The sequence below is a fragment of the Squalius cephalus genome, assembly GCF_949319135.1.
Source record: "Squalius cephalus genome assembly, chromosome: 24".
Taxonomy (NCBI): Eukaryota; Metazoa; Chordata; class Actinopteri; order Cypriniformes; family Leuciscidae; genus Squalius; species Squalius cephalus.
The window spans coordinates 25,102,069-25,126,250 of NC_137145.1; the positions used below are offsets into that span (position 1 = coordinate 25,102,069).

The 24,182-nt window shown below is 38.1% G+C and overlaps 1 protein-coding gene across 1 annotated transcript in view; it reads left to right on the top strand.

Annotated features, from left to right (window-relative positions):
- The first annotated feature begins 6,899 nt into the window (after window positions 1-6,899).
- The window catches only part of musk (muscle, skeletal, receptor tyrosine kinase), a 34,691-nt gene continuing 17,408 nt past the window's right edge, over window positions 6,900-24,182 (top strand). Inside the window, exons 1-6 of the mRNA XM_079861172.1 lie at window positions 6,900-7,092; window positions 16,546-16,672; window positions 16,847-16,998; window positions 17,194-17,321; window positions 17,446-17,587; window positions 18,331-18,455. Of these exons, the coding sequence (XP_079717298.1) occupies window positions 7,020-7,092; window positions 16,546-16,672; window positions 16,847-16,998; window positions 17,194-17,321; window positions 17,446-17,587; window positions 18,331-18,455 (747 nt within the window). The 5' untranslated portion in view covers window positions 6,900-7,019. The remainder of the gene's footprint in view (window positions 7,093-16,545; window positions 16,673-16,846; window positions 16,999-17,193; window positions 17,322-17,445; window positions 17,588-18,330; window positions 18,456-24,182) is intronic.

A 24,182-nucleotide genomic window follows, 5' to 3' on the forward strand; every position in this document is an offset into this window, starting at 1 on the left:
TGAACGGTTTCTCGTACAGCAAACATAACCAAGGGAACGCCCTCATCCCAATCTTTCCCAGTTTCAAAACAGTACGTACGCAACATACTTTTCAAGGTCTGATGAAAGCGTTCTAGTGCTCCCTGTGACTCTGGGTGATAGGCACTAGAAAGTTTATGCTTTACAGACAAACAGTCCAGAACCTGAGAAAACAGCTTGGAGGTAAAATTTGTACCTTGATCTGACTGTATAACTCTGGGAATACCAAATGTAGAGAAAAATTTGACCAGTTCTTTAGTCACATTCTTAGCTCTAATGGTACGCATAGGAATCGCCTCGGGGTACCGAGTAGCAGCACACATTAGAGTCAGCAAATATTGATAACCAGACTTAGTCTTGGGTAATGGACCAACGCAATCAATAATAATTCTCTCAAATGGCTCCGACACAATTGGAATAGGATGAAGAGGAGCACTAGGAATTCCCTGATTAGGTTTACCAGCTAGCTGGCACACATGACAGGATCGACAGTACTCTGAAACCGCTTTTTTCAAGCCAGGCCAAAAAAAATAGCGAAGAATGCGACCGAAAGTCTTGTTTACTCCGAGATGACCAGAGAGAGCATGATCATGAGCTAAACACAAAATCTGTTCACGATAATTATGAGGGACCACTACTTGAAACACAGTCTTCCAGCTCAGATCCTTCTCTGATGGGGACCACTTACGCATAAGCACTCCATCCTCCCAAACATAAGCCACATCTTTATCTACTACATCTTTTTGTACAGCCTCAGCGAGACATTTGGCTAGAGACGGGTCAGCTTTCTGTGCGGCCGCCAGCTGTTCTTTTCCGGCCCCAAGCATAGACTCCAACTGGACTACAACATCCTGGTCAGAAACACACACATTAGGAGAAACATCCTGCATACATTCATTTCTGTCAACTTTATCAGTCATAAATGTTTCAGACACATCTAAAACATCATCAAACTTTCTAGTCTGAGCACGGGTTACCGCACAGGCAGTAAAAACAGAAGGAAACTGTTGACCTACATCAAGCTGTTCACAAAACCCAGACACATCTGGCTGATCCACAACAATGGGCTGAGGAAACACCTTACCCCCAGCAATATCATTGCCTAGTATCAGACCTACTCCTTCTATCGGAAGCTGAGCACGTACTCCCAAACTTACAATTCCTGTAAACAAATCAGATTGAAGGTAAACGGAATGCAAAGGAACTTTAACACAGCCGAGCTCAATACCACGGATTAACACGCTTGATCCGCAGGATGACTGTTCTGAGAAGTCTAGTGCGCTTTCCACAATAAAGGATTGAACCGAACCAGTGTCTCGCAAGATTGTAATCGGCTTCAAATTTCCCTGCTCCCCTGTGAGAGATACTGCACCGTTCATAATAAAAGGGCAGTATAAATTTGTATGCGAATTAATAGAATTAAACACAGAGGGAGCAGTATGAACCAGAGCAACTCCCTTTGGTTTCTCAGGAGGTTTAATCTGATTCCAGCGTTTACAATCAGCAATCAAATGTCCTGGCTCGCGACAGAAAAAACAAACGCGCCTCTCTCCCTCCCGAGCCACATTGGTATTACGAAACACATTCGAAGCTGCTTCTCTATTCTCTCCTTTTCCTTTACCCTTAAAAAAAACCCTTGAGCTGTTTCTCACAGGAAACTCAACAGATGAACCATGTTTCTCTCTACACACAGACGGAGTAAAAACAGTTTTGTGCGTGAGCACAAATTCATCTGCCAAAACAGCGGCATTAGTCACAGACAAGACCTTCTGTTCATTCAGATATACAACAATGTTCTCTGAAACACAACTTTTAAAATCCTCTAACAACAAGAGTTCACGTAATTGCTCAAATGTTGTAACTCTGCTTGCTGCACACCATTTATCAAACAACACCGTTTTCTCACGAGCAAACTCGCCGAATGTTTGACTGGTAATTTTCTGATGGTTCCTGAATTTCTGTCGATAAGCTTCAGGTACTAATTCGTACGCTCTCAAAACAGCAGCTTTAACTGTATCGTAATTCAAACTTTGCTCAATAGGTAAAGCTGTACACACTTCCTGAGCTTTACCCACTAATTTACACTGCAATAGCAGCGACCACAACTCTTTTGGCCACCGTAATGTAGCTGCTATGCGTTCGAAAGCGACGAAATAGGAGTCTACCTCCGTCTCTCTAAAAGGAGGAACAAGTGTAACGTATTTACTCACATCAAAGCTGGTCGCAGACGCACCAACAGAAGAGGTAGCGGGTGGACTTTGATTCTGTGCAGGTGAAATTGGAACATTCCCTGGCAAACGAGGAGATGGTGGTCTAGACCTGGGCACAGGCACAGGCACATTAGGTGACGATCTAGCTTGCAATTCCAAACTGCGTAATTTAAATTTATTATCAGCCTCTAACTCAAGAGTCCGAAAATGAAGAAGCTGCGCGTCATAATCCTGTTTCTTTAACTGCAGGTCCAACTCCTTCAATTTAATAGCCAGCATAGGATCAAATCGAGAATGACTAGGATCTATGCTTGAAAAAGGAAAGATATCTCCATCTACTGCTGCCTCAGCACCCTTCTCAATTACTCCTTCCACAGATTCATCTGGCAAAATTCTAGCCTCCACCAGTTTGCTATGCAACTCTTCTTTAACCAATCGTTTTGGCCCCTCCCTATGAACACCAATATTAAAGAAATCTGCAATTTGTAACAAATCAGCTTTACGACACTTATTAAATTCCTCCGTGGTAGGAGACAATGTAAACGACGTTAAATCAAATTCCATGCTAATACTCCTCAAATTCGTCAAGCACCAAAGAAAAATGACCAGGCAAAAAATGCTTGTATGACTAATATCAACTACATTCATTGATATGCAATGGACGAGCCCCCAATTTATGTTACGGACCCTGGTCTAGGTCAGGGAAGTAACATAAACAACAACACAATGCTTCTCAGTTAGTCTTTTTATTTGACTTCTCTTGCTCTCTTGATTGTTTTCAGAATATGGTATCTCAGAGTTTACAAAGTGTTTTGAGTAAATCAAGTAAATCAAACAAAGCAATATATGAAGCAAAATCTTCAGGGGTGAGCTAATGCCAAAATAACAAACAAACAGAAACTAACTTTCCCACAAGAAAGCTAACTTCCCTAATGATCACAAATAAAAGAAACAAAAGATACAGAAAAAGTACCCTATCTCCTTAACTATCCAGTAAACAGGAGAAAAGTGAAGGCCTTTTGGCCTACAAAAAAAACGAGGCACTCACCCCCTACAGCTTCTCAAAGTCATGTAGCTGGTATATAACAGATGTAATCACAAGCATTGAGGTTTCTAAAAACATATCACCCAGAATTAGGTGGCTAACAGCACTCTGTTAACTCTACACAGGAAGAGCACAGCAGACATTGTGTTACACTTTCACAGGTCAAACACACAGTACAACAAAGTGCAAGCAAAAAAAACAGAGAGCTCCCTCCAGAGGAATTCCAGGGGATTTTATAGTCCAGGCCTCTTTCTCTGGTCCAACCACCAACGGCTTCTCATAAAGTCCAGGACCAATCCTAAAGAAGGAGACAGCAGGAACAACAACAAAAGCATCACAACCGTAACAAAAGATTATGCGTATTTGGCGTGCTGTCCGGGGGAGGGCTCTGAGCTCGGAAATTTTGCCAGAACCCAGAGTACTCCCCCGTTGTTGAAAGAGTATTTAGGACTAGAAGTGAGGAGATGGGGTGGTGGAGGGATGCTGTTAAACTGTCAACGAACGGAGGTAAGTTTGCAGTATATATACACCTCTTACCTCGTTGATTGGGTTGAATAACAGAGTGTGGTCCACTCGTGTCTAATTAGGTTTGATTGTTTGAATGTGCTCCACATGTGTTTAATTAGGTTTAATTATCTGAACGTGCTCCTCCCGAACTTTGTTAATAAAACTTCATAAAGAGAGAAATTGGGAAAACGGCAGGTTGTGGTTTCAATATTTTGAAAGTTTCCATGCTATGTAAAACGTTTTGAGGGTTCTAGGTGAAACTGCTTGGAGGATGGAATTGATAGGAATGTCCAGAAGGGATTTTAGCGGATGATTTATGGGAAGATCAGTTGAGAATAATGATGGACTGGGGTTGGAATTGGATCCGCTTCTGGCGTCCGCATCCTGAATTTCTGAAAAGAGAAACGGGAGAGAGTCAGCGATTTGATTTTGTGAGCCTGGAATGTGTTTGACAGTTATTATAAACTGATTGCAAGCGGAGATCCAGATGAGGTGTCTGAGGAGTGGCATTAATGCAGGTGTGCGAGAACGGCCTTTGTTAATGCAGTGCACAGTTGTTTCATTGTCGCAATGGACCAGAATGCTTTTAGTTGACCGCTCTTTCCCCCATAGAGAAGCTGCGACGATGATCGGATAGAGCTCAAAAAGGGCAGAGGAGGCTGAGGACTGAGGTGTGTCTAGGAGCTGGGCGTTTTTGCACTCACAAGATAAAATAAATTGGTCTTCCAGCACGTGAACGGATAACGCGAGGGCGAGGAGATGCGCGATGAAAGGGTGGCCTTGCGGAATTATGCGCATAGCATAGTTTAGGTGGCCAAGCAGCGAGAGGAGTTCGATTTTGGAACAATTTGGGCAGTCTATGGGTACGTTTACACAATAACGTTATATGCTTAAAACTGAGAAGTTTTTCCTTTGAGTTTTCCGCGTACAAACGACACCATTGTCAAAACAATCCCCATTTACACGGATCTGCGAAAACGACTAAAAACCCTGTATCCTGCTTCCAGGCCATTAGATGGCGATGAAACACTATAGACTGAACATGTAATATGCATGTGCACGGAGACCATTTTCAAAAACTTGCACTTTGAAACACGTTTTCAAAACTTTGCGTTTTCAGGCACCCAAAATGCCATTGTCATGTAAACGAACGGCCAAAACACATACAAAGTTTTACGTTTTTAGTTGAAAACGGTGCCGTGTAAACAGCCCCTATGAGACTGGATGCAATCAAAATTATTCTAAACTTGATGGTTGTGGTTGGACCCATTGTTTTCTCCTGAGCTATCGGGATCCCTAAGCACTGCGAAAACCTTTTGCACCATGAGGAGGGATGCTGCAAGGATGGCATCGTGTGGTGAAATGATTAAGAAATCATCGAGCAAATGGAGAAGGTAAGGAATTGTGTAATTATTGGATTGAATCCAACATAATAAATGGAATGAATCCGGGTGGATTGGCATTACTTTGAAAGCTGAAGTGATGTCCACTTTTGCCAACCATGCACCATGGCCAGCGATCATCGTTATGGCTTGTTCATTATCATGGTAATGAAGAGAATATTCTTCGAGTGGTATAAGACTATTGATGCTTGGAAATGGGGAGTTGTGAGGGGCTGAGAGATCAATTATCATGCACTTTTCCCCTAAATATTTTCTGGTAGCCACGTCAATGGGGCTAATACGAAAAGGTTCAAACGGGGGTGTTTCGAAGGGACCGATCATCAAACCTGATTCGATTTCTTTTTTGATCAGTTCGTCTACTACTTCAGGCTCTGTTAGAGAGGATTGAAGATTATTGCAGATGATGTTCTGAGTGGGCTGACATTCTACGCCGGGTTTAAAACCGTGTTTGAGACCAGACAGCAGATAATTTGTAAAGTTAATGTCGGGGTGATGAGATAATTTGTCAGCTAGACGAAAAAAATTCACAGGAGTCGAGAGATTGTTTTTTTGCACTTTTATTTACATACTTCTGTACTGGACATCTGCAAATTGTTGAACAGGTTTACCTAATAAAGTGGCCAGTGTGTGTGTTAGTGTATTAGAGAGAGAGAGAGAGAGAGAGAGAGAGAGAGAGAGAGAGAGAGAGAGAGAGAGAGAGAGAGAGAGAGAGAGAGAGAGAGAGAGAGAGAGAGAGAGAGAATCCAATCAAACTAAAAGGTGATAACTACTGAAACTAGTAGAAATAATGTGCCTGAAGAAAAGGTGGTGTAATTTCTCTTCATTTTGGCAGAACCGACTGAATTAAGTCAGACTCAGTGACGCATGTACTTTCAGGATAGAAGTTCTATACATAAAAAACCTGTCAAAACAAACACCACTTCAGAAGTGATAATTAGCAGATTGCATATAGTGAGTTGTACGCACTCAGAATAATATTTTCTAATGCATGTAACCATAAAAGGCAAAAGCGCAGAGGATGGGGACATAAACAGTCACTTTGGGAAATTTCACTCTCCAGCTTAAAATAAATCAGTACATACGGGCCAGTGAGCAACAGGTGGGTCCTTCCATACAAAGGCGACTTGAATGCAAAGGCTGTGTCTGTCATGCTATTGCTATGAGTGAGGGAGGGCAGGCGTGCTTTTCTGAGTGCTGTCCAAGTCACATAGAGAGACACATAACTTCTCAAACTGACTGTCAATAAATATGATTTAGCAAGATGATTCAGCAGTTAAAGTGGATTCATAACATGAGTCCAAAAGGAATTGTGTGAAATTTGCAAATACCACTAAAACAAGTCTACTAAATGAACCTCTAAAGTGAAGTGAGGCATTTTTTTAAATATTAAGTTATTTATTATGCAGTGTAGATTATATTTTGAATGCTGCTAGTGATATTAGCACAGACACTGTGATAGGGATATATTTCCTACAATTACATTCATGCCGTGAATTGTTCATACTAAATCATATGAGCTCTGAATTTTGGCAGTACAAACATACAAACTACATCATGTTCCCCTTATATAAAAATGGCATTATTGGTATTTTCTGGGCACTTTCTGTACCTCGTCCCCCTCATATCACTGTAAGCATATCCAGCAGCTGGTCCTGTCTATCTTCAGCTAACTGCACAAGCACAGTGACTCGAACAGATCGCAGGCCTGTCTGCAGCGCGCGCACACACACACACATACATACTGTACTATCTGCAGGGACTTCATCTCACAGCTTTGATATGAGGCTGACAAATGGATTTTAAAGCTGATTCGAAGCAGATCGTTCTAAGGTGAACATGAAGGTCCTCAAAAACATTCCACTGATACTTGTTCTGGCATATTTCAGCCTGAGTGAAGGGATCCAGAGAGGTGAGTCATGGCTTCTCATTGTGAGGAACTAACTTGTGTTGTGTAAGCATTGACCACATGGTGAACTAAGGCAGTTTGTTGATTATTGAGAAATTAGGATTAAAGATCTGTTGAAGTGTGGGCACACTAAATGTGAAAATACTCTTTGGAATGCTCTTCTCAAATCAAGCTGAATAACATGGAGTTTAAAAAAAAAATTATATATATATTATTATGTACTTTTTTTACTTTTTTTAAATCAATTTGGTATTAACCAGGTTAAAAGTTTATTATGTAAACAGTTTATTGTCACAATAAATGAGGTATTTGTCACAATAGAAGAATTAAATAGCTTATTATTAGGAGGAGGGGGTTATGTTTTTTTATTACACAATGACACAATTCAGCCAAATACACTGTAAAAATAGATGATCAATACGTTATTACAACATGTGTTTTTACATTGCTTTCAATAAGTTAAGCAATTTTTTTTTTTTATGTTATACAAGATTCAACTCATTCAACTCAAGATTCAAGTTAGTTTAATGTGATTTAAGTTGAAATGACTTAAATATCTAAGTTGATTGTAGTTAAAGATTTAAGGAAGCAACTTTTTGTTTAAAGTGTGTGAAATGCACATAAACATAGAAAGCACTACATGAGATATTCAATGCATGGCAATATTTACAGTAATGGATGAAGTGTCAAAAGTTTGTTATGAAAGGAGCTGTTTTTGACTCAACCACTGTGCCTTGTTACAACATGTGCTGCTGTATTAATAATAGCCGTATCAATTGCCATTCATAACAAATACTTTATGTCATCATAGATTAAAGCAGAGGAAGAAAGCTTCCAGCATGTTCGTTCCACAATATGTACACCAAACCCTGTTCAAGCGCTTCAAACCTTTCATTTTCAAATCAAGTCAAAGAAAACTTTCTCACATTTTTCTTTGCACCCACAATGAATAAACATTTATTATAGTCTGGTTTTCCTGACCGTTTGAGAGAAGCCATTTCAGACAGAGCAGAATTGTAGAATCATTTTCAATGTTTTACAGTATCAATCTCAGAATCATTGACAGATGGGTGTAATTATCGATTTGTGTAATTATGATTTAAATAGTGAGGTCACGTCAAGCCTGAGCTATAATTTGTGACATATGACTTTTGGTGAACCTTAAAGCATATGTAACCTCAGAGCTTTGAACCTCAATGTCTTCCAACTGGAAATGTTTATGATGATTTTGGTTTCCAGATGGGGAAGATACACTGAACGCCCAACGTTTTTTTCTTAAGATACATTCATGCGGTTACTAATCGACATCTTAAAATAACTTATGAGGTCATAAGTAAGGCGTATTGGTTTTGGACAGCATGCTAAAATCAATTGTTCTACTTAGAGCAAACACAGTGACAACTTGGAATGATTTGTTGGAAAATATTGATTGAGATTGTTTGAGTGTGGCATTGCTAGGTAATGTATTGGATGCATGTGGAATGCTTTGCTTGCCAGATCTGGAATGTGTATTTCATATAGCCAGAAACACAGTGGTGGAAATTTTATTTTCTTTCAATCGAACATACTGTATAAGATGTGTAGCACACAATTGTTTAAAATTGACCTAAAATAGAAAGTTTGACTTTCTAAAGCAATGGTTCTCAACAGATGGGTCATGAATAGGGATAAGAATCATATTCCATTAACACTTTTTTAGTACTTGAAGAATAATTGATAAGTAAAAAAAACCTGACAAATAAACTACACAAAACCAGTGCTATTTTTTTTTGTGACAATACCATTTATTGACAAAACGCTCATATGCAAAAATATATTTTAAGTCTTAATTAGTTGCTGGTCTGTTCTGAATGCAATTGATAAAATAAAATAAAAAGTACATGGAATTGGGCATAGTTGGATACATTGTCTAAAAAGGGTAGAAGAAAAAGTGTTGTCGACGGCAAAAGTTGCATCTAATCAAACGTTATCTTATTTTTGGCACAAATTCATTTGTTCCTTGGTACATTGACATACATTCATCCTAACAAACCATGAACTATGAAATGTCAAAGGAAATAAGACCCAGCCTGCATTAATTGTAGGTTACATTCGGCAGCGTCGCCACTTAATGTCCACTTGGATCCTGGAACAAAATCAGCTGAGAACCACTGCTATAAATCACTCTCTCAATAGATGATGCCAAAATGCTATGCGATCAGATGGTTAGGTATAAATTTGATATTGACGTACACACTACCTCAAATTAAATTAATCAAATGAATAGCATCAGTAGCTGTTCCACACCTCATCTGGCTGTCAGTGTCCTGCACAAGGAAAATCAATCTTCCTTCTCACCCTTTGCATACAGTACGTCTTTCTTGGGATCACACCAAATGTCATTCACACAGTAAGGTACCGGTGAAACTGGACAATACTGATGTTCAACACTACTGGAAGCAGTAATAAAAACTGCAGCAAAAGCAACCAAGACTAACATTCATATAGCTCAAGAAATCCTTAATGAAGATCTTTTATGCACTTTCTCAAAGTATTGGTGTTTTTGGGCTCTAATAGAAAAGGTTTTCATGCTTGAATGTTCAAAAAACACATTATTTTCCCCCACATTTGACATTGTTGCAGCACCTCTTGTCCCAGTCTGACTTTAACGCTCTGTGTTTCCCAATAGCAATTATGCTCCGTCGTTACCAACAGATTTGAACAGTTGTGACCATAGTTGGCTAACGGGGAAACACAGTCCTGTTTGGTTTCTATGAAGCCCCTCTTTCTGAAAAGTACAATGTGCTCTGATTGGTCGGCTGGATCAGTGTGTTGTGAGTTACTAACGCAACTCAAGCTGGCCTCGCCCCTTTATTTTGCAAATGCCTTGGGTAGGAATTATTTAAATTTAAAATATTGTGACACATTTGTTCCCGGAAGAAACCTCAATACTACAATGGAGGCGTTTCAGGGAGTTCAGAAACACTGACACTGATATAGAGAATAACTCCCGCTGGAGGGACTTTGTGCTTTAAGACCTTTTTCATCCACAAACAGCAACATTACACACTAAAGAAAGATGAACATGTAAAATAGTTCATCTTCATAATAGTTCATCAAGACTTTCCCTGAACTAGTTAAAATTAGATTTTATATAGGCCTATGGCTTCCAAAAAGTATTTGGACACTTGAGACACTTAACTATTTGTCAGATATAACAAATTATCAAAGTAGATGGCATCCGCAAACAAATGATGCTAGACTTTTTCTTAAATGAAAGAAAAAATAAGAGTTCATTGAAGTAAATTGTTTACATCAAAATGGATAAGCAAAGAGTGAGGCTGTTACACAAAACCCTAAGCAGCATCTTAAGTTGCTAACAGGTCAGGGATGATGATGTCCTTGGATGCTCTTGTGAGGAACAGGTGATATATCCGCTGATTCACACTTGGGAAATTGGCAGGTTGTGTTCCTGCGGAGTGCTAATGCATCCCCGTGAGAAAACGCAGCCGACAGCAAACAAGGTTTGCATAGTCATGGTGTAAATGAATGAGGCTCCAGCTTCACCGCTATCACTCATCTGCATACAAGACAGAGAAGACCTTAAAAAGACAAGAACTTTGCATTCCCTCCTGGGAAAAAAAAGAAGTTTGAAGCGACCTAAAGTGCTCAGCTGGTCTCCCGGAATGATTTTAGAGGAGTTGTGTGCAGTTGACAGCAGAAATTAATGTGAGGCCAGCAGGCCGACAAGTTTAATCCTTGTTTTGCTAGTTAGCTATGCCCTGTTAGCCCCTGCTAAGATGACGTACCTACACCGTCTGGTTCCCAAACACATCTTTCTCCACTGATGACAATTCAAGGAAATACGGCATGACAGTAACACAACTGTCCGATAGTCCACTTTAGATGTTCTGCTAACTATAAGTAATTTTGCAACTATGCTATTATGTCAACTAGCAGTCATCAGCATATTAGTAGACTGTTTGCTTAATATCTGCTAACACTTTATTGTGATGCTCCTCAACAGACATTATACTGACTATAAGTAACTTTGAAACTACATGTCAACTTATTCTACCAACTTGAAAATTAAAACCTAACTCTAAGCTTACAGTCTACTACAGTCTACTAATACTCTAATGAGAGTTAGTTGGCATGTTGTTGCAAAGTTATTTACAATCAGTAGAATTGTCTAAAGTAATTCAAAATAAAGTGTAACCAACTAACATTAAATCCAAGTGACTGAAAGAGCAAAACAGTGTTATTAAAAATAAATAAATAATATATATATATATATATATATATATATATATATATATATATATATATATATATATATATATATATATATATATATATATTTCAATCGTTAGTTGAAATAAAAAATATATATTAGATTAGAAACTAGGAATGTTGTTTTGGCAACTAACTAAAACAATCATTTTAAATTGAAAGTGTCTAATAAAATTACTCAAATTAATTCAAGCTGAATAGATATTTAAAAACAAGCAAAAATAAGTAAATAAAAATGACAAAAGCACTAAAACGTAAACTAAACTTGAAATGAAAAAGTTACCTAAAAATGTGAAATGTTGTCTTGGCAATTATCTGAAATAAGTTTAAATTGAAGTACTACAATTACTAAAAACTAAATTACTAAAACGTAAGCTAAAATTTAAATGAAAATAAAATATAAAAGCTAGTTAAAATATGAATAAATAATAACAGTATATAAATAATACTCCAATCAAAGCACTCACCACACTCTCCCAGCTAATTAAGTGCTGAGACCTGTTTAGTCAGACAATACAAAAGGTCTGCACTAAATAATACTAAAAAATAATTTATTGACTTAAAAGAGGAGATACAAAGACAAACATTTCAGCTGTTCTGCCTTCACAATTTACTCAGTGATTATATTAAGAACATTAAAGATCATCAGGTGATTATCAAGTAGCTTAACTGATTGATTCACAGTTCAACTCCTCTGAAACAACAGATAAATGCAATGGGAACAAAGACACGTCATGCAATACATGCCATTCATATTGCACTCAAAGAGAGTAAGAGAGAGGGGAAGTTAGCACATTGTTCTCTCTCTAATAATATAACAAATCTGAAATTAGCACAAGCGTCATATATGTGACATGTGGACCTGTGATAATTACATTAGTGAGCACAGTATAGCGCATCCATTTTGGTCCAGTTTCTGAATGTGAGAGGAGCTTATGACCTTGAAAGGGGAGATTTGGAAAACGAATACAGTTTTGTTTGTTTTTTTTCCCCCAGAAAATTCTGGCAGGTTAAGCTATTCCTATTTATCTTGTCGTATTTCCCTTTGAAGAAACTAATCTTTGAAGAAAAGAAAACAAAAAATGAAGTGCGATTGCAAAAGAAATGAGAAGACGAGAAGTTCCTGGAGTTGATGTGTCTTGACGTAACAGTGCCAGACTAAACAATAAAACTCCAGCTAAAACAATTATTACAAGACAGACAGGGAAGTACAATAAACTGACCACAGATTTTATAGTGAATGTTTAATACTGTTTTAATGACTCTTAAAACAAATATTACGTAACATAAAGAGTAAACATTTCAGAACTAAAATTGTGATATCCAGAAGCATACATTTTAAATTTACATAAAATGGCTTTAATAGTAAAGGGCTGATCTTGCTGTAATTAAAATTAGACTAAATATTACTTTGTGAACCTAAAATTCATGTAATGCATATACACAACCATTGGTTCTGTTCCAAAACCTGAGCTGTCTAGTTGCATAAATAGGCAGCATGAAATGAAATGGACCCTTATTAGTGACTTCATACTACCCTACATAGGCTACAACTCCACGTGACACACAAATAGCAGTTCTCACGAAGAGACTTGACACAACTCATTTCAACAGTCTGGTGTTAGTTAACATGTTACTAGGCTGAAAACGTAGTACTTGTGAACTTAAACATACTATTTAATTTTGTTAATATTTTACACATTAAATTCACTATGAGCACGTTTATAATCAGAATTGGTCTCAAAAGATGTAAAAATGTTTGCTATTATTATACTTCTTTTAAACTCATACTTTGTCTACTTTTTATGTACTTCTCAGAATTTTTTTTTTTTTTTTTTTTTTTTAAGAAAACAAGACTTAATAGCTTATGTCATTTTGCTCCTTAAGTTAATGTATCTTGATTAATAATGTTTAGATATTTGTATTTTAAAACAAGACAAAACTAAGTCTTGAAAATCTGAAGCATGTGTGCCAAAGCATGAAATTGGCCTTTGAAGTAGTCAGGTGACGACCTATGAGCGAGTAAGCGAGACTATAATATAAATAGTTGCAAAAATATACGTTATTGTCACGGGTGGTTGCAGGAAGGCAGACGGAGACGAAGATATATTTCCACAAACGAAGGTTTAATATAATAAATCACAAGACAGCAGATCAGGTAGCAACACACACTAAATATAACGGAGATCGGACGGAGACTGACAGAACTTAAATACAAACACAGATGACACTGATTAACGGAACACAGGTGATACAGATGATGATGATTAACTAAACACAGGTGATACAGCTGAACTAAATGACAGTAACCATAGAAACGAAGGAGTGGCGGGAAAAGAACAAAGGAAAACAGGAACTAGTCAAAACACAAACTTAAAGTCCAAATAAGCACTGAGACGTGACAGTTATCAGATTCTAATGGTCTGAAGGAAGACGCCCAGGTGTGTGTGCAGTATGGCAAAGTGACACAGTGTCTCATTCCCTCTCTCACCTTCGGTCTTATCATGAAGCTGAAGTGGGCAGCAGAGGACCATATAAGTCGAAGCCCGTCTCGCAGACCCTAAAAGCAACCCAAACTAGGGTAACAAATACAAAATGGAACTCCATGGGCAGGAGAGAACAACTTATCTCTCTCACTGCCTGCTCAACCATCAGTCCTCCTAAGAGGAGACGTACGAGAACTTCAGAGGATCTTGCCCAGAAGGGCAGCTGATGACAAATGGAGCTGAATGTCAAGTCAACATCCTCACACCTCAACTTCAAACAAATCCGACTCCATTACTACATTATCAGGCAGGCCGGAAGAGGCTGCATAGGGGGCTTCCCAAGACCACCCCCAGAACTCCCAAGATAAGACTGATAAAGGGAAATTCACGTCCCAGATCTGTCCGCTAACTTAACCTGCGATCCCCACAATCTTAATCTTCAAGCTGTCAGCCACGGGACCCGAACCGCGGGGTGCAGATGCCAGGCTCCCAGGGGGTCAGAAACTCTTTGGAACGACATGAGGATGAGTAATTAAAGGAGAACTCCGGTCAATTTTAACATTGAGCTCATTTTTTTGTAAATTTGGAGTGCTGTCAATACAGAGAACAACGACAAAAATCGGTGTTGCCTACACTGTGTTATCCTCTTTTTAAAATGTGCACCCTGTTGACTTCAATGGGGCAAGTTTTAAACCTGCTTTTAGCCTCTTAACATCCTTGATGTGTCATTACAAGTGCCCAGCCATGTGAGTGATTCCTTCAGAGTGAACACGGGTGAATCTGACTGCAGTAGATGTGAAAGATATGAATAAAAATGATGTTATTTCAGCCAGCGCACATACCTGTATTTACATCCTGTTTTCAGTCGAAGTCCACAGTAGTCGATTGCCGAGTTCACGCGCATAGGTTATCACGCGTGTGAACTCGACAATCGACTACTGTGGACTTCGACCGAAAACAGGAAGAAAATACAGGTATGTGCGCTAGCTGAATTAACATCACTTTTATTAATATCTTTCACATCTACTGCAGTCAGATTCACCCGTGTTCACTCTGAAGGAATCACTCACATGGCTGGGCACTTGTAATGACACATCAAGGATGTTAAGAGGCTAAAAGCAGGTTTAAAACTTGCCCCATTGAAGTCAACAGGGTGCACATTTTAAAAAGAGGATAACACGGTGTAGGCAACACCGATTTTTGTCGTTGTTCTCTGTATTGACAGCACTCCAAATTTACAAAAAAATGAGCTCAATGTTAAAATTGACCGGAGTTCTCCTTTAATGACAGAATTTTCATTTTTGGGTGAACTATCCCTTTAAAGTGAGCCTGGCCGAAGTGGAGCTTTTTTAGCGTGAATGCTCACAATGCATTCTGCCTCTCTCAAGAGTCGACCGCATGTGCTCTACTCCCAAACAAAGGAGGCCAAAATCATGTGTATCATCCTCTGTTAGGAAGCGTGTGCACAGAGACACGCATCTTTTAAATTGTTTGCTTGCCATATTAACTCCCAACAGATGGAATCTAAGACAAACAATGACTCACACGTCAAACAAATGATGTTTTATTAACAAAGTTCGGGAGGAGCACGTTCAGATAATTAACACAAGTGGAGAGCACTCAGCAATCAATGATAAGAGGTATATATACACTCAGCAGTGTCACCTCAATCCATTGACAGTTTTGCAGCATCCCTCCACCACCCCTTCTCCACGCTTCTAGTCCTAAGCATTTACATGGGGGGGAGTACTCTGGGTTCGGGCCGAACTCCGAGCTCGGAGCCCTCCCTCCGGACAGCACGCCAAATACGCATTAAACTTTACCCCCTCAAATTATATGTAAGTGTGAACTTGTGAAAGCGGCTTACTGAAGACGAAGAAGCTGATGACATATGTCCGTGCGTCTATTTATAGTCTTGCTTGACTCACTTACATGTTGTCACCTGACTACTTCAAATTTCATTGGTGCAATGGAACAAATGCTTCAGACACTGGCTCACACAGAAGCGTTCCCATAGAGTTAATCTGACGCAGCGTTGAGTTCCTTCGGAAGGGAACATGGTATCCCCCCCCCCCACCCCCCACCCACACACCAACAACATCACTGTAATTACAATGCTACCTTTAAAAACATTGTTGTTAGTGTAACGAGACCTAAACTTCACTCTGCCCTCAGTCACTGAAGGGATGTGTTTCTTATCAGTTGGATTTATTCTTAGGATAACATCAGCACTATATTCTCACAGTTATTTCCATCAGAAGCTTGCTCTCCCTCCATCACCCTCTCTGAGGTCAGCTGTGCGCGGTGTTCAGAATGTCAAATATTTTGTTGTGAAAAGATAGTTTTCTGAGAACAACTGTTACGATGTCTGATTTATTACTATTTAGGGTCAAATTATAAAAAGCATGTCTTGTAAGCCTGTCCTATTTTCATAACACGATTACTGAAGGATGAATAAAAACACACATTACATTTTCTTACAATAGTAATAACAGTAAATTATGACTAATTACATGAAACTAACCATAAACCTAACCCTATAGTGAGTGCATGTTGTTAATTAATATTACTTAGTACTTAAGTCTTAAATGTAATTGTTACACTGTAACAATTGTAACCAAATACCTCTTTGTATACAGTAATTTAACATTTCATTATGATTTGTTGATGCAAATATATCTTTCCTTTTCTATTTTAGCACCCAGAATCACAACATTGCTTGAGACAGTGGATGCCTCTCTGGATCATAATGCTACTTTCATATGTGAGGTTGATTCATACCCTCAAGCCGATATTTCATGGACACGGAATAATTACCCAATACGGTTAGAACTTCCTTCATACATTTCATTATTATCCTATGCCATCCGTAAAATTAAAAAATAAATAAAATAATAATTCTCCACAACAAACTGGTTTAGAGGTTTCAGAAGAGACCTTGGCAAAGTTCCACACCAATGTTTTCTGAAGTATGTTCAACATTTACTTTTTGAATGCAGGTATTATGATTCCAGATACATTATACAAGAAAATGGCCAAATGCTGATCATTCCCAATGTAAAGGATCTGGACAATGGAGAATACTGCTGCATTGCTAACAATGGAGTTGGAGAACCAGCCAAGAGCTGTGGAGCTTTACAGCTGAAGATGAGTATGTTCAAATACTCTCACAACTCATACCATAACTACTTAGAGCACTGCTTATTCAATGCTTGATTTATGAATAATCCACATTTTAGGTGGACATGTTTGAATTTTCCAAATTAAGATTTTATCTGTTGCTTTTTATGCATTGCTTTGAGATAAGTTTGAGGATCAGTCCCATGAACTTTTATTCTTTTTTCAGAGCCCCAAATCAAAAGACATCCTACTAACATGACATTGGTTGTGGAGTCCAAAGCAGTGTTGCCATGTTTAACATTAGGATATCCCAAACCAGAAATATCCTGGATCAAAGAAGATGATTTGATTAAGGTAAATGGAACGTTCTTCTTAACGTACAATTTTCTTCTCAGTATTAATTTATTGGATCCATATTAATATGGTTTTCAAGCATTGTGTGTTTTCTGAACATCTCCATCATTCATGTGTCCTGTAGGTTAATAGTCGTATAACAGTTTTGGAATCTGGCTCCCTAAAAATTAACAACATCAAGAAAGAGGACGCTGGGCTGTATCGCTGTGTGGCCAGAAACAGTTTTGGAATTGCTTACTCCAAACCAGTCACTATTGAAGTACAGGGTATGTCATAAAATAGCTTTGATCCTCATTCAAGTATTATTGTACTCTTCAGATTTTCTAATGCAATAACATTCAGACAATTTAATTATGACTTAAGTGTCCAGATACTTTTTGGGTCACTTTATGTTTATAAGACAATGATACAATGCTGACTTCTATTTTTACTAATTAATTTATTCTTATTTATTCTTATTTAAAATGCATTAAAACTTACAATCAGTGTCATTGCTTGTTTGAAAAAGAGTATTTTCTGCTTCACTGCTTATTAATATTAGAAAATTGTCAAATTTGGGTTATATATATATATGAATAACATATTTTGTGTGGTGCAACCAACAGTTAGTAGTCTATTAGTGCCTTTGACATAATTTGACTTTTTTATTTTTTACATCAAGGGAACATTAGTTCAGGTTGTACAATGTCATATGGTAAAAACGTAATGAATATTTTTTTGTTAAAAATAAATTAAATTGTACAAAATTATTATTATTATTATTATTTTGTTTAATAATGGGATATTTTTACAGTGTGCTAACATCTAATCACATTTAAGTTGATGTTTATACTGTACCACATCACATTTTGTATTATAATTGGGGATTATTGATTATTGGAGTATGTTTTACAAGAAAATATTTTTTTTTTCTTCAAAACTATATGAAACCAACATGTATACAAGTGGTACATTTCTAAGCTTTTAAAAATATTTTCTGTTTTCTAATTTGTCATTGTCTCTCCCATAGCTCCTGCCAAGATTCTGAAAGTTCCCAGGGAGAAGAGAGTTCAGATCGGATCAGAGGTTACATTAGAGTGTAATGCCACTGGCAACCCAATCCCATCTATAACTTGGCTTGAAAATGGCAATACGGTAAATTCTCTACTTTATAAGATACTCTACAGTACTTTTTCTCTCTCCTCCCCATCTTTCCTCTACATCAATCTCTTGCTCTTCATGTTTGCTTTGGCTCTATGAAGCAAATTAATTTGTACTTTCATCTCATCTTACTGGAACAGAGAGCAGAGCTCATTCATGTTAAATGTCAGACGGCATATCTCAAATGTGCTGCCAGTACAATGATGGGAGGCCTGCGTTCTGTAAATGCTTTGGTCGGTGTCACTATTATCAGGATTCAAACTACAATCATTTCTCAGGGCGCTGATCAGACCTCAGCAATAAAGTTTAAGCCATATCAAGATCAAGAAAAGAATTCAAAACACCTCTGCACTGTTATCATTATTTGGGATCGTTTTTGGATGTGGATTTTGGTAGACAGAAACAAAGGGAACTCGAAAACTGATCAGCAGTCTTAGGTGAAGATATTGTCTGCAAACAAGCGTTTAAGTCTTTAAATCCTGGAGAGTCCAAGATTCAAATTTCTCAGGCTTCTGTCAGGGGGTGTAAAGAGTAGATCTGAACAAGCTGTGCTCTCTTTGTTTTCATTTGGATACTGGCAATCATATTTGAATACTTCTTTTTAGATGTGCGTAGATAAATATTGGTTTGGCTAAGCAACGGTGGTTGAAACTTCTATTTTTTGGCACGATATGGAACAACAGTGTGAGCAGTAAAGACTAAAGCAGAGACTGACCTCTCAGGTGAGGTTGTATAGATGCAGAATGGTTTAACCCTTGACTGCCCAAACTAATCTATTTTCTGTAAATCTGACAACACTATTCACTCTTTTGTGTTTTATTTTTGTTTTGCATGATATTCTCATTGATGGGTTCTTGCTTGTTGCTTTACTTGCTTTTCTGTTGAAGATTTTTTTTTGCAGAATGTATTCAGTTGCACAAGTATGTGCACAAGATTTGCTTCCATGCTTGTGCAAAAATATTTTTTTTCCTTTTGTGTTGACATGTTTCCTATTGATACAGGATTTTTTTTTTTTTTTTTTTTTTTTTGTAAACTAGCATCCTTCCCTCGCTAACTTCCCGGCGTCTCTTTCACTCAGATGTATGTCATTGCTTATGTTGCAGGAGTACCCAGTACTGCAGTCTGTAGCACTATTGGAGCGTGTAGGTGTCTGAAGCACATGTTCAAAAGCAACAATATCTTTCTTAGATGCCATAGTCAAAAAATTCCCCAACTCAGGTAACCGGTGGACTGTCAGTGACAATATTCCCTACGGCCACCACCCACGCGTCATACCCTTTGCAAGGAAAGTGCTCGTCCCAAGGGCATAACTCAAAGGTCTGGTATTGCTATCCATATATATTAGATGTTACCTTTTAAATGAATACTGGCTCAGGGAGTAAGTCAATTCCCTAGCCTGTCACTGTCACTAGGAGAAGTTCTACCCCTAGACACCCCAGGGGAGCTAGAAATCGTACTACCTCGGTAGAAAAGTGCTCACACCTTGTCTGACTACAGTCACAATCTCAAGAGACCATGCACTCCCGAAGGTGCTTGCCAATGAGAAGGGATGCAAAAAGGCAAAAAGCCACTTCTCATCGGAGCTCAGAGACGGGTATCTCTGGGGAGCGGAGGACTCAGCATGACGACCTTGGTAGTGAGGGCAATACCACTCACACTCAACCCAAAAGACTTGCTTACCAAGGGGAGCTCTCTAAGTGCGAGCTACTAACACTCAATATCACTGTCTAGAAAATGTGATTCCAGGAATCGGACCGAGCTCCTGCCAGGGGAGCGGAGGAGTTAGGGACCCTACTTAAAGACCCTAAACAGAAGGGAATGAGAAATCTACGCTCGACCCAGAAGATCTGCTTATCAAGGGGAGCCAGCGGAGAGCTAGCTACTGTACAACCACTCAAGAAACTGCAGCACCGTGCGAAGATCTCAAGACTCCAGCTCTCCCGAAGGTGCCCTACAACAAAAATGGTTCACAAACTGGGGCAAATATCGCTTGTCGGGTTCTAGAGACCATACTGAAAGGAATCCCAGTAGTGGGGAAGGGTTAAACTCCACACTTAACATTGAGGACCCGCTAATTAAGGGGAGCTTGCAGAAAAGCACAGCTACACCACTAAACATAGCTGTATTAGAGATGGTATTCCAGGAATCACACCAAGTGGGGAAGGGTTCTACTCCACACTGAATATTGAAGACTGGCAAATCAAGGGGAACCCAAAAAGCACTAGTTACAACCACTTGAAATCACCATCTAACCCAGATCTCAAGACACCAGTGCTTCTGAAGGTGCCATACAACATGAAGGGTTCAAAAACTGGGGCGAAAAAGCAACTTCCCATTGGGTTCTAGAGATCGGAAGAGCTCGACATGTGGAACAGAAGACCCTACTTCAAGACCCGAGAAGCGGGGAGGATACTACTCTAAGTTCAACCCAGGAAACTCTAAAATATCCAAAATCTCAAGATTCCAGCACTCCCAAAGGTGCCTAACAACAAAAAGGGTTTGCGAATCTTGGGCGAAAGCTTTTGAGGATGAAGCTCAAAGGGGAGAAGAGGACACCACTTAAAACCATAAAAAAGTTTGGTGAGACCACTCGACCCTAAATGAGATACAAGGGAGCTTCCAGCTTAGAGAGAAAACACAAATATCTGGGGGAGGGAGCTACAAGCTGGACAAATAAGGGAGGTTTCCTACTTTGGGCACCTCAATATCTGGGGGAGGCAGCTTCGACCTTATTACTATAGGGGAGCTTCCTACTTAGAGAGAAAAAGCCTGATATCTGGGGGAGGCAGCTTCGACCCATTGAACTTAAAAGGAGTTTCCTGCTTAGGGAACACAATCTCTGGGGGAGGCAGCTTCACCTTGGACACAATCAAGTGCTACAATGCTTTTTAGCATCAGCCAGTATAGAAACAGAAAAATGAACATACTGACTTATATATACAGCTTGTTCTGCTATTTGTTGCACTACGCTTTGAGAAAAAACTAAGTTAATGGTATACATTTTGGAGATGTCAAGTATATAAAGTCCCATTAAACATCGCATACACATCACAATGAAGGTGACGCATGAGCAAACTCTGTTGACATATTCCCATTTGAAACAGTATGTTTTTGTTGTTGTAAGCTAGCATAGATGACATAGACTAAAATACACAAAACTCAACAATTTTCATTCAAGATCACAGTCACGTTTTTCCATGCACACTTAGTGCTGCAGTTATGCGCATCTTATCATTTTAATGTTCACTATGTTTGAGCATCTGCATTTTTTATTATTTGATTGTTTTGTTATTTAAATATTTTATATTTCAACATTTCAAAATAATAGTAATGTCATCATTATTATGTTGCATACAAAAAAAATGTAAAAACGGTTTAAAAAGATTTCACATCAAATACAGCTTTCAATAATGATGTGTTATTAGAATAATACGTCTATTCAATACCTTTTATGGTATTTGTGGAACATTTGTTTTTAAATCCACTAATTTCTTGGACCAAATCATTACCATTAATGTACTTTGCCTTTAGTGCTCTTTTCACTGATAATGTTACGAAATAACTTAGAAAATACATTTTATACATAAAACATTGCTCTGATAAATAGTTTGAGCTGTCATAGCTGATGATGATGATTGATAAATGAACTTTGACCTCTGACCCTCAGAGCATCTCTGAAACCTGTGAGATGTTATTAGACCGTTGATTAAAATTACCCCGTCTGAGTGTCATTCTGGCAGGACTCTCAGCTCATTAGTTTTCTTGAGCCAGATGAAGTGCCTTCTAAAATCAGCTGCATGCGCACTTCGTCAAATATAGAGCCGTGATCGCAGCATGAGACTGACATTCCTACAGGCTCTCATAATGTTCTCATAAACTCAACAAATCACATTAGCAAAATAGCAGGAGTCTTAACACATCCAAACGATAAATAGAGGGATTTGTTATATTTGTTGGAATAATCATGTGACTTGCATTTGACCCATCAGTTCTGTTCTGTTCCATTCTATTCTATTATGTTCTATTCTATTCTATTCTATTCTATTCTATTCTATTCTATTCTATTCTATTCTATTATGCATTTCTGCACATATACTGTGAAGAACACTAGTGGCTATTTTGTAATAATTACAAATACAAATAGCTCCCAATTACATACTGGAATCTCTGTGCTATTAAAAATAATATCATGAATGTTTTAGTTAAAAAGAAGTTAATTAGATAAGTCATATTTGAAAAGCATATGCACACCTGTGATCGTACATCAGCAGAACTGTATATTAATTCAGCTATATTAATTTATAGTTGCTACATTTTGTGGGTACAGTACATCACTTGCCATAAGAATTGTTTGTGATTGTTATTGTTGTTATTATCCACTGTTCAAAAGTTTGTTGTGAGTTTGGTGAGTTTCTTTTGCTCACCAAGGCTGCATTTAGTTGGTCAAAAATACAGTTAAAATCTGTAATATTGTAAAAAAGAAATATTGTTATAATTGTAAAATGTAATTTATTCAAGTGATCAAAGCAGAATTTTCAGCATCACTTTTCCAGTCACATGATCCTTCAGAAATTTTTGTTATATGATGATTTGCTGCTCACAAAACTTTTCTGATTATTATCAATGTTGAAATTAGTTGTGCTGCTTCATATTTTTTTTGTGGAAACATTATTTAAAGATTATTTGATTAATAGAAAGTTCAAAATAACTGCATTTATTTTAAATATATATGTATATATATATATTTTTGTAGCAGTGGTAAAGCCTTTGCTTTCACTTTTGATTAATTTAATGCATCCTTGCTGAATAAAAGTATTAAAGGGTAGGGGAGAGTGGGGTGAGTTGTGCCAGTTTTTACTCAAAGTGACTTTAAAGTGAGGCCATGACAGTAATGCCTTCAACTTAACGATGTACATGTATTTCAGGATGTTGTGCATCCCTGAGAATAATAACTTCGGATCTGAAATAAATAGTTTCAGAAATATAGCTTTTGGGAAAAAAGTGGTCTCATGGCACAACTTGCCCCTGGTGCGGGGTAAGTTGTGCCTTTTGGGGAAATATGTTGGGGTAAATTGTGCCAGTGCTTTCTGAAGTAAAACAGAACATTTTAATGTTATGAACCGTAATGCTATATGAAAGCAAGACAAATTCAATACAAAATGACTAATTTAAGGTTTATTTAGATATTGTCACCCTGAAATACCATAGCATGCGTTTTTCCTACTATGGTCAATTGCATGGGGATTTTGTATTGAACACAACTCTGGATCACAGTGTCATAGAGACAAGGGGGCGGGCTCATTTTACTCAGACAACCCATCAGTCTCTCAGGATCATTGTGAAGCTATCAAGCTACGCCCTAGCAACCATTTAGAGCACCATAGCAACACAATATATGATATTTGTGACTCATTTCAGGCAAAAAGGCTTTGGCAATAGATGCCTGTTGACAGAACGCTGTCTGTCAATTATGTAACATAAGAATAAAGTTACTAGGCTAATTTCTAAACATCCTATTGTGACTTAGGCCACTTAAAAACTGAATTAAACTTCTCTTTATTAACATAGTGCAAACTCAAAACTGAAATCAGTGTTAGCTAAATTAAACAAATAGCAGGTAGGCCTAAGTTAAACAATGATGAGGCATGCCCATCTCCTCACTTCTCAAGATTATCCCCTGTGAGTATGTAGGTCTCTAGGTGGTCTGGATCTGGCACAACT